At 40.3% G+C, this 17791-nt stretch overlaps 1 protein-coding gene across 1 annotated transcript; it reads left to right on the top strand.

Moving 5' to 3' along the window:
• Positions 1–16705, top strand: LOC127430457 (torsin-4A-like). Its single transcript, XM_051680238.1, has 3 exons — positions 1–256; positions 13904–14276; positions 15803–16705. The coding sequence occupies exons 2-3, from the start codon at positions 13908–13910 to the stop codon at positions 16616–16618; spliced, it is 1185 nt and encodes a 394-aa protein (XP_051536198.1). The 5' UTR covers positions 1–256; positions 13904–13907; the 3' UTR covers positions 16619–16705.
• The last annotated feature ends 1086 nt before the right edge of the window (positions 16706–17791 follow it).

Below are 17791 nucleotides of genomic sequence, written 5' to 3'. Positions count from 1 at the left end.
AGAGAGAGCGAGAGACATGATATGACAGTGGAACTAAAGGGTGGAGCTCAGGTGAAGAGATAGTGTGATTGAGAGAAGAGAGTGAGCAGGCAGCCAAAAGGTGGAAAGGTATCGGTCTGCATGTCTTTTGAAAGGGGGCATCTCAGCGTCTACCTTGTATCAGTCTTCTTCATCATCATCACCACCATCATAAGGAGAAGTACCAGCACCTAAGAGGGAGGAACCAAGTAGACAAGCATCTCTTGCAATTCTGAAGGTAGCTGACCATCGACATTCTCTCTGAAAAGTTTTTCCATTTCATGTTTCTGTTCCTTATTATTGTCATGTTCCTCATATCTGTCACGAACAGCTCTTTTAATAGCACAAAGATATTGTTACAGCCGATCTCTTCCATACAGGGCACAGGCCCCTGTTTTATTCTGTATCCAAAAAATTTGGCAAGTTTAGGCATCAGCCCCATGATGTTGACAAAAATGAATTAAAACATGTATCTTTTGCTATCTCCTGCATGTTTCTATTTCGTTCTCTGTCTATTCATTTTTCATGTCAATGCTTATATGGAACCATTTGCATGGAAATGTTTGCATAACTGACCTCATAGAGCTATATGCAAACAAACACCATGCACCAATCTTCAATCCCACAATTTATATTTTATTTTTTTGTATAAGGATCTGCGGTGGCCCCAAAAAGTTTTTGGGTAATGAGTCAGGTGCAACTTTACCAACAAAGAACAGCATTGTAAACATAAATAGCTTAATTACATGCATTAATGTAGGGGAAACATGACGCCCCCTTAAAAACTGTATCATGGAACACAGAAGTGCAATTAGAAGAGGGGTTTTGACCAATCCACTTAGGGAATTTAACCATCCTATGTCCTCCCTTTTGTTTCTGGGCATTGAACAGATACAACCTTCTGCTCAAGATGGCGACATGGACCATATTAGGGAAAAAAAGATAAGCATTTTGGATTGTTTTGGTTTATCTACTCTAGAAATGAATGAGGAATTGGTAATAAAAGTATTTTGTAGCCTATAATTTTTTTCTTATGTAGGCTATTTTGTTTTGATAGGTACGTTTTTAACAGTAGAAGCCTTTGAAGAAGCCTTTTTATTTTTTCACACATTATACATTTGCACATATACAGTGAAATGATTTTTTTTTTCACATATCCCAGCCAAGCTGGGGTCATTTATACACTAGACTATTTAAAAGTCTAGTGTATAATTGTTTTTATGAATTGTTTTTAGTGTATAATTTTTTATTAGCGTATTTTTTATTTTTATGATGTGCAATTGATTGATGGTTTTCCTATTGACCTGTTCTCTATTTTATTTTCTAATTGGTGCAGTTAAGATTAATGTGTCCTGATTGGTGGATGATGTTGTCCTGTCCATTTCATTGGTTGGATCTTACTCTTGTTTGTATTTAAATAAGTCTGTACTGGCCTGTGTGCCAAAACGCGTCGGTTTTAATTAAATAACTTTCTCAATTGAACGTGTTGCTGGATTTATCTTCCCCAAAAATTCTTTGGACACTTAAGCCACACTTAAATTTGGAGTATGGAGGGCAACATTACTCAAAATTAAATAATTAAATAAATATTTAAATAAAACACACCTAAAATCCCTAATCAGAATGTCTAATACATGCCGATAAATGGAAAGATGCTAAGCTTGTGCTTAAAGGTGCTGCAAGCAATTTTTTCATGGAAATGTATGCAAAAACTTTTACTACTCCCTGAAAGATCTTAATGAAATAAGTGTCATGTGATTTCTCACTGGTCTCTGTGACAGCTCGTTACTGTAAACAGCAAACCTAAATGTGTCCGTGGACTATCAACAATGACGCTTTCTGCCTGTCAATCATTTTGCGAGTTCTCATAGGATTGTATTTGCAGCAAATTATTGAGGCTTAATGCCATTTTTATGCAATGTTGCTCATAACAGTTGTCAGTTGAGGGTGCTTTTTTGCTGCCGTTGTTTTTGACAACCGTTTCTTCACAATGTCGGTCTCAGTAAAGCTAATTTGGCATCTTTGGAGTGCAGGGTTTTGGAAAAAGGGGGCATGGATAATCCAAAGGCTCAGATTGAGGAAATTCTAGAATGGCACCTGTGAAGGATCTAAGTTCGTGGGCAATGGAGGAGTCAGGAGACAATGAAACAGGTTCACGGTCTGTCTCTTTAATTGCTTGCTCAACACACAATCGACAGTAAACGTCGATAACATTAATTTGTAGACAAATGAAAGCACTATTCAGTACTAATACACTCTCTTTGTTTGGGCTGTCGTGCTCTCTGGTCACTCTCTCTCCCCGCTCTGACACCCTGGCGTGCCTTTTCAGGTCTCCCTCCGCCATCACTAGGATGCAAAACTAGGCATTTAATGACTAATTTTGTGATTTAATGATAAATGTTATGATTTTTTACATAGTTACATAATTTATCATTATATCACAAAATAAATCATTAAATGCCCCTTGTATTTTATTTTAACACTAGTTTGCATCCATTTTCATTTTAGCCATATCTTTGGGTTGATTTTTCATTTGTGCATGATCTTTTTGTCTATTCATTTTCAGGGTTATTGTTATCAGCACTGTCACTCAATGAGAGTGGGTGTCACCTTTCACAGTAGGACATCCTCTTCCATAATGACCTTCTCCCACAGAATCAACACCTAAACCAATGTTATTCATTTACAGCATTTATTTCATCCAACATTTTCTATATGGGTTGAAATTAAGTAACTGTGAACATTTTGATTGGCAACTTCATCTGCAGGAGTTAACAAAATCCTAAAATTAAAACTTTTATTATACCAAGATCATCCATAGTTAGGTGTGAAAAAATGCACATAAACTCGCTAACCAGAAAGTCCAAAGACATTTATTTTGAAAGGTGACACCCACAGTAGTTGACTCATATGCCAATAACCATATTCCTAAAAATGAAAATGATAATTAAATTAAAAATCAACCCAAAGAAATGCTGAAATGAAAATGGATGCAAACTAGTGCTAATGATTTAATGATTCATTTACGTAATTATTTTGTCGTTTTTTTTAACAATTTCGGTATGAAATTAATTATTTATTTAAATATTTGTAATAATTAAATTTGTGAGTAATTTGGCCCTCCATATTTGGTAACCCTAAAAATATTTTTCATTCAAGCACAAGCTTAGCGTCTTTCAATTTTAAGGGTTACGGTTGTCGGCACTCAACAACAGTGGGTGTCAACTTTCAAGATCGATTTCTTTGGACTTTCTGATTAGGGATTTTAGGCATGTTTTATTAAAATATTTATTAAATTGTTTAATTTTCAGTAATTTAGCCCTCTGTACTTAAAATGTACGAATGTAATTGATAATGATAATGATATTAGATAACAAAATATCAAAGCAAAGCATAGTTAATGTGATGAAATACACCTGTGGTTACTCTGCTAGGACACTTGTGTGAACTGACTTCATACATCCACTAAAAATCACTTTGACAAAGTAATTGCAAAAATGGCACAGAAAAGTAATTTCTGAGAAAAACATCTCGGTTACTGTCGTAACCTCCGTTCCCTGATGGAGGGAACGAGACGTTGTGTCGATGTAGTGACACTAGGGGTCACTCTTGAGAGCTCTGAACACCTCAGATTTTTGAGAAAAGGCTAATGAGAATCCCCCGGACATATGGGTATAAAAGGAGCTAGCTCGTAACCACTCACTCAGGTTTTGTGCTGAAGAGCCGAGACAGGGTCCCAGCCATTTCAGCGGGTAGCAGGGGGGACACAACGTCTCGTTCCCTCCATCAGGGAACAGAGGTTATGACAGTAACTGAGACGTTCCCCTTCTGTCACTCACTCGACATTGTGTTGATGTAGTGACACTAGGGGTCCCTATATGAAACATGAATATGAAACTAGCTGAACCGTGGATGGACTGCCGATGCCGGTGCAAGCAAGCTGCTGCGTGCATAGTAGCAGGTGCACCGGTCTGCACGTAGCCTCCCCCAACGCCCCAAAAAATGTTGTATAGTTCCCCACATCCCTAGGGGGGGGAAGAGACATATCTAGTATGGAAGCAGGCCGCGCCGCGCCAACTGAATACTCTCCACAGAGTATTCAGTTATTCGGCTGGGGCCATTTTAATGCTCAATATATGCACTGGGGAAGGTGTTCTTTTCCTATCCTATTCTTTCAGGGGGAAAAGACCCAACGGAGACCACATCCTGCCCGGAGGGGAGGTAACATGTGGCAAGCACATCATGTGGGCTCAGAGCCGCACATAGAAGAGGCATGGTGGTAGGTCCTGCCTGAAATGGGAGGAGCTCTACAAACACGGCGACCAGGACAGAGAGGGCTCTGTCGAAGGGAGACGCAGGTCTGCCGACAGGGAGACGGTACTGCGGAAAATACATCACAGGGGGTTACCGGAGTAACCGGCACCTGTGGAGCACCTACCTCAGTAAGGGTATATTAGCACACGTACTGGTTCCGGTTGTGAATTCCTCCACTGAGTTCACGAGCCACAGGGCTATGGAGGAAGGACATCCAGGGTTCACGGGTTCGTGAACTCGCATGGGAAAAGCACACATCTTTGCCACTTTGGAGGGGAAAGGCGCTATACGCAAGCGATACATCCAGCCAGCTGTCCGTATTCCCGAACTTACCTGTTCATACCTGACAGAACATGGGACGAAACCGGCTCAACCTGGAGATCGTAAAATCTTGCGAAGCCCGCACGCAAGGTAGCGGCATTCTCGCCCCTCATCGAAGTGAAGCGGACGCCGCTGAATGTGGGTACTGCAGCCCGTTCGGGGTGCGGAGAACATAAAAGAAAAGGAAACCAAGGATTTACCTCCCGGCCCTCCACCGGGGGAGATGTGTTGTATAGCCTCCGTCTGCTTCCTCACCACCGATAACTGCTGGGCGAAGTCCTCAACGGTGTCGCCGAATAGGCTGATCTGGGGGATGGGGGCGTTGAGAAAGCGACCCTTGTCCGCATCCCTCATCTCGACCAGATTCAGACACAGGTGGAGTTCCTGGACCACGAGGGTGGACATCGCCTGCCCGAGTGCTCGTGCCATGACCTTCGTCACCCAGAGTGCGAGGTCGGTCATCAGGACTACCCACGTGCAGTTCCTTTAGTGCCTTGGCCTGGTGTACTTGCAGGAGGGCCATGGCATGCAGGGCAGAGGCAGCCTGACCAGCAGCACTGTAGGCTTTGGCCGTCAGAGACGACATCGTTCTAAAGGCCTTAGAAGGGAGTGCCGGGCAATCCCACCAGGTGGCTGCTTTTTGCGGGCACAGGTGCACCGCAACCGCCTTAACCACCTGAGGGACCTCCGTATGCCCGTGGGCCGCCCCGCCATCGAGGGTAGTGAGAGTGGACGAGCTGGGCAGTAAAAGGTGCCCTCCACGACCTCATCAGCTCGTCGTGCACTTCCGGGAAGAAAGGGTGCGTGGCTGTGAGTGGCGCCCTGAACGTAGGAACCCGAACCCAGGAACCAATCATCTAGCCACAAGGGCTCAGGGGAGGGTGGAAGGTTCCATGGCAAGCATGGCGGTCATGGCGGTCATCTCGCCGTCAGCCTCATACTGGGCGGGCCAACCCGAAGGTGATAGCCCAGTCGAGAACGCTCTCCGATGCAGCGATCGAGCACTCATCCCGCTCCGGAGCTCCGAAAGGGACACTAAGCTGGCCCTGGTGCAAGCTGGTCTCCTCTCGGAACTCGCTGGGGGCAAACGAGCGTGCTGGGGAATGGGAGGTCCGTGGGGATTTACCCGGAGCCGCGCCCACTGAAGCCCCCAAATCGCCTCCAGCGCCAGCCGGGCCGGCCTTGTACCCGGAGGTAAAAGGCGAGGCACGGGTGGCAGCTAGAGTGGCTTTCCCCGGAAGAAGGAAAGCCGTGACTGCAACGTTGCCATGGTCATATTCTCTCAATGAGAACATGAACCATCCACAAATGCTGCCTTAGTGTGATCGCTGCCCAGACACGTGAGGCAGCGCCCATGGCCATCGGAAGCGGAGAGATAGCGAGCACATCCAGGAATCACACAAAGATGAAAAGGCATCTTTATAAAGACGCGTCTTTAAAAAGACGTTCAACGTCAATGTGTGTGCTCTAATAGAGAAAATATACTCTTTAGCAGGAACATACATTCTTTTAGCGCTGTCGAAACGCCCAGGGGCGAAATCTACACTCGTCATGCAGAAGGAGAGAAACCCGCTGGAAATGCGCTGTATATCCAACAGCATACGCTTCTTAAGAGGTGAATGGAACAGCAGTAGTATTCAGCTCGCTGAAAGTACAACTGCTCGGCTCCGAAGAAAAAATCTGAATGAGTGGTTGCGAGCCAGCTCCTTTTATACCCATATGTCTGGGGAAGTGGCATGCAAATTCCACTCGCCAATTCTCATTGGCCTTTTCTCAAAGATCTGAGGTGTTCAGGGCTCTCAAGAGCGACCCCTAGTGTCACTACATTGACACAACTTCGAGTGAGTGACAGAAGGGGAAATCTAGCATCATTTGTTTGCAGATGCTAATTGCTTTGATATTTTGTTTTCTAATGCAATGACCTGGTTTAAGTGTCTTAATACTTTTTGGGGCCACTGTGCATGTATTTCAAACACGCACGCATGCGCGCATGTACAAGAGAGCCAAACTTAGAATTTTTTGGGGAAATATTCTGTTGCAAACTTCAGTTCTGTTGAACTAATCCAGTATTTTTCAGCTATTTCAGAACTATTTCAGTTCTTCATCAGATTCTTGTCTGTGTATTTGCTGTAATGCAGAACGATGATGTTAGAGTACAGACAGTTATGCAAAATGGTAAACTAATTTCCTCTCTCATTGCTTATTCATTCTCTCTCTCTCTCTCTCTCTCTCCTGACATTTGCCAGACAAGGAAACAAACTGATGTACTAATAAAATGCTTAGGAAAATACACATGGACTATTATACAGAAAATAGTGGGAAATAAACTTAGTGGGAAATAAATGTGGACTTTCCCTGCATACATAAGTGTGCATCTTGATACGTTTGCACCATTGAATGGGAAACTAAAGATGTTTACATTTTCTGCAGTAATTTGTGGTGCTTGCCTGTAGGGGTGTGCAGTGAAGCCATTATCTGTTTCAGTGTCTGTATCTTTTGCTTTGGCAAAATTATCTGTATCTGTATTCAGATATAACCGAATGTGAGCAGAACTTAAACCGGAAGAATGTAAAAAATAAATGAAATGCCAAGTCTATTCCATTTATAGTTTCCATATAGCAAGTATCCCTTGTATAATTAAAAAAAAATCTTCTTTTTACAATAAAAATAATAATGAGGAAAAGGGTATTTTCAATACTGTAAGTGTAATCAACAAAAAGCATCTTCATCTTAGTTGCTAAGGTGTGCTGAGTGTTTTTCAGCATGTAAATATGTGATTGCTAGGGTGTTCTGGTCAGTTGCTTACTAGCCCAAGTCACAAGAGCCCACCCCCAAGTCTCTATGATATTGTGGTTCATAGATATGGCTTGGGTCCCTCCTTCAATGTAAGTCTATGGGATTTTTTTTTCACCTGTTAAATGATCCGTTATGTGAAAATCAAAAGATCTTAGAAAAGTAATAGCTCTACTCATGTTGTTTCAAACCTGTATGCTTTTTTAATGGTTCACTAAAGTAAAAATGTTTACACTTTTACATAGCTTTTTCCTTTTAACGACATAGTTCATGCTGAACAGGTCTGTCAGGCTCCAAAAAGGAAACACCTGAAAAGTTCCATTAAAAGTAGTTAATGTGACTCATGTGCTCCATTTTTTAAATTTATGTTTATGCATTTGGCAGATGCTTTTATTCAAAGTGACTTACAGTGCACTTATTACAGGGACAATCCCCCTGGAGCAACCTGGAGTTAAGTTCCTTGCTCAAGGACACAATGGTGATGGCTGTGGGGATTGAACCAGCAACCTTCTGATTACCAGTTATGTGCTTTAGCCCACTACGCCACCACCACTCCTAAATCTGGATAGCTTCAGCATACAGGAAGATTAGATCTGTTAATAAGGACTTAAAGGGATAGTTCATCCAAAAATGAAAATTCTCTCATCATTTACTCATGCCATCCCAGATGTGAAGATGTGAACAAAAATGAAGATTTTAAAAGAATATTTCAGCTGTGAGTATAATGCAAGTGGATGGGTACCAAAAATTTTAAGCTCCAAAAAGCAGATAAAATCATTTTAAAAGTAATCCATATGACTCAAGTGGTTAAATCTATATATTCAGAAGCAATATGATAGGTGTGGGTGAGAAACAGATCAATATTTAAGTCTTTATTTACTAGAAATTAGGTGGTGATATGCATGAAGCATGTAAATCGGCAAAAACAAAAAAAGAATGTGAAAGTGAAAGTGGAGATTGATAGTAAAAACTGACTTTTACTTGACCACACCTATCATATCACTTCTGAAGATATAGATTTAACCACTGGAGTTGTATGGATTACTTTTATGCTGCCTTTATGTGCTGTTGGAGCATTAAAATTTTGAGTCATTCGCTGCGCGAGTCTGTGTTTGTAGCTTGCTAGCCTGCTTAGCATTGCTTATTCTTGCTTATTCACGTTCATCGTTTTATCCTTTGCCATTTTACCATGTGCTTCAGGTTCTTCCGGTTTTCTACTGTTTCAACTGTGTATTTTACCGCACGTGCCCGTTTCTCTCGTTTTTTTTTTTCTTTTTTCCACTTGTCTACATCTCGCATCTCGACTGCGTGCATTCGTTTTCTCCACTGTGTTTTACATGGATTATTGCATCAATCTCAAACATCTGCTGATTAGGAATCACATCGAACCACATCGATCTCAAACCCTCGCTGCTCAAGAACAACCATAACAACAACAACAACAAACAAGTACAACAACAAACAATTGCGGTAGGTCATGGCATCCGCTCATATTATTGCTTTCTGCACTGCATGCCACATGTTTACTAAAGCTTCTTCCGTCAGCAGTGAGGGATTTACATGTGATAAATGTAAGGAATTAGTCAGGCTGACGGAGAAGATTAATGAGCTATATGACTATAGAGCCCCCGCAGCAGGGCATTCGGGTGACGTCTCAGCAGCATACTCGCTAAGGAAAGCGACACCACTCTCCCATTCCTGTTAGGGTTTCCAATCGATTCTCCCCACTCAGTGATGCACCCACTGAGAAACATGTTGAAAGAGCCCTTGTTATAGGAGATTCTATTGTAAGGAACGTGGAAATAGATACTCCAGCCACTATTGTTAAATGCATTTTGGGGGCTTGGGTGTCTGATATCAGATCAAATTTACAAGCGCTGGCTAATGCTAAATGTAGATTTTCTAAAATAGTTATTCATGTCGGCACTAACAATGTCCGGCTTCGCCAGTCAGAGATCACTAAAGATAATGTTAAAGAGGTGTGTGAACTTGCAAAAACTATGTCAGACACTGTAATATGCTCTGGCCCCCTCCCTGCTCGTCATGGTGATGAGGTTTATAGAAGATTAGTGTCAGTGTCATTTACTCACCTTAGTGTCCAGAGAACAGCATAGGATTTATAGACAACTGGAAGAGTTTTTGGGGAAGACCTGACCTGCTAAAGAGAGACAGGCTCCATCCCTCCAGGGAAGGTGCCGCTCTCCTCTCTAGTAATTTGGCTCACAGTCTTAATAGTGATAGTATTTGATTAACTGGGGCCCAGGTCAGGAAGCAGACAAACTGGTTAATCCGAATGTCTGCTAGCTGCCTTGAGACGTCACACAGGTCACATAAACTATAACACATAGAGACTGTTTCACCTAGATATCAAATAGAGACTGTATCTGTTCCCCGAACAACCAAACACAAACCCCTCACTAAATCATTTAGAAATGTTTTTATTTAGGTCAAACTTGGAAAAAAAAGGTAGGGCTACTAAACATTAGATTTCTTTCTACCAAAGCACTAATTGAAAATTAAATTATTACAGATCATAGTTTGGATGTGCTCTGTTTGACTGAAACCTGGCTTAAACCAGGTGAATATATTAGTTTAAATGAATCTTCTCCCCCAGGTTATTGTTATAAACATGAGCCCAGCTGAAGTGTCGAGGTGGAGGTGTTGCTACAATTTACAGTGAAAATGTTTTAGTTTTTGGTGTTACTCGGAGGACAGGATATAAGTTTAATCTTTTGAAATAATAATGCTTAATGAGACACTGTCAGATATAAATAAAAAATCTCTGTCGTATTTTGCCCTTGCTACAGTATATAGATCACCCGGGCCTTACTCAGGTTTCCTTAGAGAATTTGCACATTTTCTATCAGATCTAGCTAATGTAGATAAAGCTTTAATTGTTGGTAACTTCAACATTCACATAGATAATGAAAATGACACATTGGGATTAGCATTTATCGATATTCTCAACTCTCTTGGAGTCAGACAAAATGTGACAGGACCAACTCATCACCATAATCATACACTAGATTTAATTCTGTCATATGGAGTTGATGTTGATACTATAGAAATTCTACCACGGAGCGATGACATCTCAGATCATTACCTCATCTCTTGTTTGCTGCGATCAGCTAATGTCACTCAATCTATACCATGCAATCATTCAGGTAGAACGATTCTTTCGACCACTAAAGATAGCTTCACTAATAATCTTCCAGAATTGTCTCATATACTCAGTAACCCAAAAGGTCTAGAAGACCTTAATGTAATAACAATGTAAACTAGCACTCTTGATAGTGTCGCCCCCCTTCGATTAAAGAAAATTAAAGAAAAAAGCCCCGCACCGTGGTACAATGATCACACTCATGCTCTCAAGAGAGCAGCTCGGAAAATGTAGCGCAAGTGGAAGAATACAAAATTAGAGGTATTTCGCGGTGCATGGAAGGATAGTGTCTGTAGCTACAGACAGGCACTAAAAGCTGCCAGGTCAGCAAATTTTAGCAAACTCACAGAAAATAACCACAACAATCCTAGGTGTTTATTAAGTACTGTGGCTAAATTGGTTAGGAATAAAGCATCGACTGAACCAGATATTCCGTCGCAGCACAATAGTAATGACTTCATGAATTTCTTTAATGATAAAATTTAAGTAATCTGAAATAAAATTGGAACTATGCAATCAACTGTCACAGCACCTCAGAAAACAGTGTCTCATAATTCTCCTCACAAATTATCAAAACGTTTATTAAGAAGCCACAGCTTGATCCTGGAGAATTTGCTGATTACAGATTGATTTCAAATCTACCATTTATGTCGAAAATACTAGAAAATGTAGTGTCCCCCAACTATGTCCATTTCTACAGAGAAATGGTATATATGAACAATTTCAGTCAGGATTTAGGCCCCATCACAGTACAGAGACTGCACTTATCAGAGTTACAAATGACTTGCTCTTATCATCTGATCGCGGCTGCATTTCTCTTCTAGTGCTTTTAGATCTTAGTGCTGCCTTCGACACGATAGATCATGACATTCTCTTGAATAGGCTGGAGAATTATGTTGGCATTAGTGGACTTGCATTAGCATGGTTTAGGTCCTATTTATCAGACCGCTACAACTTAGTATGTGTAAACGAGGAATTGTCAAATCAAACAAAAGTATAGAGTGCCACAGGGATCAGTTTTAGGGCCTCTGCTTTTCTCCTTATACATGCTTGCCCTGGGAGATATTATCAGGAATCATGGAATAAGTTTTCACTGTTATGCAGACGATACCCAACTTTATATTTCTTCTAAACCCAATGAAAATTCACAATTCTCCAAATTAGTAGTGTATCAATGAAATCAAAGATTGGATGGCCAGAAATGTCCTTCTACTCTATTCCGACAAAACAGAGGTACTAATTATTGGACAAAAACCTCTAAAAATAAGCCGTTAATATATAATTTGACTCTCGATGGATTTAATGTTACGTTGTCTTCCACAGCAAAGAATTTAGGTGTTATATTTGATACCAGTTTGTCCTTTGAAAATCAAATTTCCAATTTTTGTAGAACAGCATTCTTCCAACTCAGAAATATTGCTAAATTATGACACATGCTCTCTGTTGCTGATGCCAGAAAACTAATTCATGTGTTCATGACCTCAAGACTAGATTATTGCAATGCATTACTGGGAGGATGTCCAGTAAGTTCAATAAATAAACTTCAATTGGTTCAAAATGCAGCTGCCAGAGTGCTGACTACAACCAAGAAATATGATCATATTAGCCCAATTTTATTGTCGCTACATTGGCTACCTGTTAAATTTCATATTAATTTTTAAATTCTGTTAACTACTTACAAAGCTTTGAATGGTCTAGCTCTACAGTACTTAAAGTGACCTTCTGACACGCTATATTCCGTCACTTCATTACAATCACAAATTTCTGGCTTGTTAACAATTCTAAGAATATAAAATTCCACAAAAGGAGGTAGATCCTTTTCACATTTGGCTCCTAAACTATGGAATTGTCTACCTAACACTGTTCGGGATGGAGACACACTCACTCAGTTTAAGTCTAGACTAAAGTCTCATCTGTTTAGCTAGGCATACACCTAATTTATCCATCAACTCACATTTAGGCTGCTTTATTTAGGTCTGCCGGAAAGAGAAACATCTATCATGATCTATAACTCTGTATAAAATTGAATGGCATCTACGCTAATATTATTCTATTTGTTCCCATGTCTCAACCTTGGGATTCATATCCCGAGGTTACCAGAACCAGCCAGATCCAACTCCGTTCCTGCTTGGTGTCGGACTCCACTGCAACGTGTCGCTGAGTGATGACGACCACTACAGCCGGTGCTAGCCAGACATCACTTCAGAGGATGAACTGATGTCAACTCCAACTGTAAGACATCGGATCCTTCATATGCCACTGCCTGAACCTTGGACTTAGGATGGACCACACCGAACCTCACCGAAATGACCTTCAGGTTGAACTGCGATGCACCTCATTGATCTCTGCCTGCATTACCTTTGTCTATTGATGGAATACACTCTTGAAATTGAATACATAGACTATCATTTAATTGCCAACAAAAGCCTTCATCCGCCAACTGACAAAGGACAATGCATCTATGTGAAATTTTGCAGTTAATCCAGGATGGACTTCAAAGACATAAGTTATTAATCTTAAAGTAAAAAAAAAAAAAAAAAAAGACTCATTTATAAACACTGGACCTTAACAGTGAGCCTGGTTTCTCCCAAGGTTATTTTTCTCCATTAACCACCATCTTATGGAGTTTTGTGTTCCTTGCCACAGTTGACTTCAGCTTGCTCACAGGGGTTCTAAATACAATTATTATTTATTTATTTATTTATTTTATACAAAATTTACAATCATATTTATCAAACTACACAATAATCACTCTAAGATTTGATAGATATTACAGTTTCACTTTTTTGTTAATGCATGATTTCCTGTAAAGCTGCTTTGAAACAATGTGTGTTGTGAAAAGCTCTATACAAATAAAAATGACTTGACTTGCATTGTATGGACCTACAGAGCTGAAATATTCTTCTAAAAATCTTAATTTGTGTTCAGCAGAAGAAAGAAAGTCATACACATCTGGGATGGCATGAGGGTGAGTAAATGATGAGAGAATTTTCATTTTTGGGTGAACTATCCCATAAGTCAATTTTGGCCTGTTCCTTACAAAAAGCTGGGTTTCAGAAGACTTATTCGCGCAGGTTATATGGACTACTGTTATGGCGCCTTTTGGAGCTTTTTGTATCATTGTATAAAAATAGAAACAAAAAACAGATTCTTCAAAATTGTTAAGTTCCACAGAACAAAATACAGCATACAGGTTTGGAACGACAAGATGGTGAGTAAATAATGACAGAATTGTCATTTTCTGATGAAATATTAGAATTGTATATTATACAATTTCTTCTCTCCACTGTGTTCCAGGTAAATGGCAGACACAGATTGTGAAGGAGTTCCAATGGATGCTCAGGTAGAAAGAGAGAGAGAAGAGGAAGCCAGTCAAAGAAACTCTCTTTTCTCCCCACAGCTAAAAGCCATGATCAGAATCAAGAAAAAATACCTGAAGAGACCTAAAGCTGATCGAGGCTCTAATTCTGGCAGATTAGGCCATTCCACTAGCCCAGATAATACCATCTCTGATGGGACTTTGCACCCTAAGAGCCCTCAAACCAAAAAGTTCAAACGACGGAATACTCGTGTGCTGTTCCCAAATGATACACTGATGTTCAAGCCAAAGAATGAAAGCAACCAAGCGAAACCATTCCTAATTCTCTTCAGTGTGATTGCTTTTGTCCAGGTAATTCTGTTTTATCTTTTTCTTAAAGGTGTAGTGTGTATTTTTTGTGCCCCTAGTGGCACTAAACAGAATTGCTGAAAAAACTAGATAGGTAAATTTTGTCGAGACAAACTGAAATTGAAAACAAATCGCCAGGGAGAAACTGGGTATGCATGCACAACACGAAACAAACCAACTGGGGATAACTGGAATACACTGGAACAACACGACTTGACTAGGAACAAAACACAATGATCTGGCAGGGAAGACAAGACAAAGGAGTGAATAAACAGAGGAAAGGTAGATAGGATAGGTGCTGCCACTAAGCACAAGCAGCGCGAATCAGCGCTGCCATGGCAACACTGATTGCGCTGCTGAGCAGCACCTGTGAGAAACACGAGGCAGAGAGAGAAAAAATAGCACATAGGACAACCTGAGAGATGGGTGGAGGAAACTGTCACAATCCTGCCAACACAAGGATAAAACAAGACCGAAGAGGCAGGATCATGGCACTTTCTTTCTAGTGCAAACACAAACAAAGATTTTTAGAAAAATATCTCAGCTCTGTAGGTCCATACAATGCAAGTGATTGGTGACCAAAACTTTGAAGCTCCAAAAAACACAAAAAGGCAGCATAAAAGTAATCCATAAGACTCCAGTGGTTTAGTCCATGTCTTCAGAAGCGATCAAATCGTTTTTGGGTGAGAACAGACCAAAATATAAATCTTGACATCAGCAGCCTTGGCGATCATGATTTCAAGCTCGATTACACCTCCTAGTGCTTGACGCATGCACAGAGCGCTAGGTAGCGCTACAAAGTTTAATAGAGCTTGAAATCATGATCGCCAAAGAGGCTGCTGATGTCAAGATTTATAGTGAAAAAGCAGTTATATTTTGGTCTGTTCTCACCCAAAACAGATTGAATCGCTTTAGAAGTTTTTATGGATTAAAACACTGGAGTTTCTCAAACCAACATTATTACTGTTTTCAAACATGTTTCAAACATTCCCTTCATCTACCATTGGTTGGACAAACAAATACTCCTGCTCCAAACTCATGGCATTGGTTGAGTAATTTTGTTTTTTTCAGGCTGCTCAAGCAAACAGATTGCAGTTCCGTTTGGTGCCACCAGTTGTGAAACAATTACTTTACCTGTTAATGTGGTAAATTTTTCAGAAATTTCGTTTTTTGTGCGCTATATTGGACCATATGGCTTACAGAACAAACGCGCAAATGTATATCATTCATAAAGTACTGCAACAAAAATTATCGCTTTGTTCCCTACTTCCGCAAACAGTCACACAAACATGATTGTCTGATAGCACCATTCAAACATGTGATAAGATCGAAAGATTACCAAGGCTTTACGGAACCCTCCAAAACGAGATACACATTTTTTTTTTTTAACAGAGCGACATTTTCATCGTGTGCAAATAAACATTGCTATGGCAACTGGGCTGTGAACCAGTTTGTAAAACTGGGCTTTTGCTTTTTTACAATTTTCTGTCTCATATCTGTTCCTCCGTACTCCAAAATCTCTGTTCCAGGTCTACAACGCCATTGAGAATCTCGACGACCATGTTTTGAAGTACGATCTTGAGGGTTTAGAGAGGATGTTACACAGAGAGATGTTTGGTCAGCATGAAGCACTAGATGAGCTAATGGATCATCTGAATGATTACCTATCCACCTACGCCCACCAGCAACCCCTCGCCCTGTCTTTACACGGGGCGTCTGGCGTAGGGAAGAGCCATCTGGGCCGCCTGCTGGCACGACACTTTCGTTCGATGGTAGACGACAAGCTAGTGGTGCAGTATTTCGCCAAACATCATTGCCCCCTACAGAAAGAAGCTCAGCAATGCGCCTCTGAACTCGCTAAACGTATAGTTGACGTAGTGACTCGTGCCGAGGAAGAGGAACAGATTCCATTCTTCATCCTGGATGGTGTGGAACTAATGCAGCCTCCATTGTTAGACGTTTTGCAGACATTTCTTGAGTCTGACCAGACAAATGAGTTTCTTAATGTGGTTTACATTTTCCTGAGCAGTCTAGGTCAAAGGGAGATAACAGCTCACATTCTTCAAAATGCCTCCACCACTGGAGCCAAGAAACCGCTGCGGAACGCCTTGTCCCTCATCCATCCTCTGTGGATGCAATCTGCCGTTGAGCTTATCCCGCTTTCTCTACTTGAGCGGGAACATGTCATACAATGCTTTCTAGAGGAAATGACACTCGAGGGATTCTATCCCGACCAAACTCATGTAGAAAGACTGGCGGATGAACTGGCCTATCACAGAGCAGCTGGCAGACAGTATGCAAAGACTGGCTGCAAACAAGTAGTGGGAAAAGTTAACCTGCTTTGAGAGAAACATCCATGAACATAATTTAACTCAGGAGTTTGTGCCAATGGATAATGTAGCAGCAAAATGTATGTTTAGCTGGTAAGATTGTTATGGTGAATAAAACTCATGCAAATATTGCCTTTTTGTGTCTTTCTATGTAAAAACAAAACATGAAAAGATGTACTGTAAATGGGTCAATGACGAGATGCTCACTTATTATTCAAAAATACATTTAAAATCCAATTCACACAAAACAATTACTTGAATTCACATCTACTATAATGAACATGTTTTCAATTTCTGAGTTCAAAATTAATTTTTCAATATTTTTTCTGAGGCTTAGAATCAAAAATGTCTACGTGGTATAACAAAAACAAAATCAGTCTCATTAAAAGCTGAAATTCTTGATGGCATTAGTAGTTTAAAAAAAAAAGCTTTTTTATATTATTAATATTTGTCAGGCGTTGTAACCAATATTCAGGTAGCCATTTTGTTGTCATATGACAAGACCCTTTTAGACCCTCATGGCTGTGTTTGAAGTAAAAAAAAACAAAAACAAACATATTTTGACATTTTTATAAAAAGGCACATTTTGTTTGGGTCAAATGGAGTAACCCCGAGAAAATGTCTTTATATTCGTTACTCATAAATTAATGATATTTGTTAAAAGAAAATAAAAATACAAATAAAATAGAAAAAGCTTTTACCCTGAAAAATATGTTTAAAAACTTTTTTTTAAATGAATGATTAAGTTGTATACACTCACGTGTCTAGGTGCAAGGAAAGTATTTTTATACCTTTTATTTGATGAAACTAGTTTGGCTTTTTGTTAAATATATGTTGTTTAAAGGTTATGTATTTTACTGGAAAACACAACAAAAAGTTTTGTGCTACTGCAGCACTGAAATATATAAATAGTTTTTTACCTCATCTATAAATATATGAAAAAATACAAACTGTGCCCCTCAGTCGGACGGCGCAACAAGAAAGACGAGAGAACCTATTGTCCACCCTTAAGGTCAAAATGCCCCCGCAAAGATCACATCCTAGTACCGGTTCTGTTTGCTGGTATGCGCTTCTGATTTTGTTTGATTGTTTGCGTTTCCTTAGCTGTGATTGGCAGGTTGGTCTTGATTTCACCCTTAGAACTCTACCACATCAGTGTGTGTGTATATGTGTGTATGAGAGACAGAA

The sequence above is a fragment of the Myxocyprinus asiaticus genome, chromosome 3 (assembly GCF_019703515.2).
Source record: "Myxocyprinus asiaticus isolate MX2 ecotype Aquarium Trade chromosome 3, UBuf_Myxa_2, whole genome shotgun sequence".
NCBI lineage: Eukaryota > Metazoa > Chordata > Actinopteri > Cypriniformes > Catostomidae > Myxocyprinus > Myxocyprinus asiaticus.
Note: the sequence above shows the minus strand (reverse complement) of the source record. Positions and strands in the feature narration are given on the sequence as shown.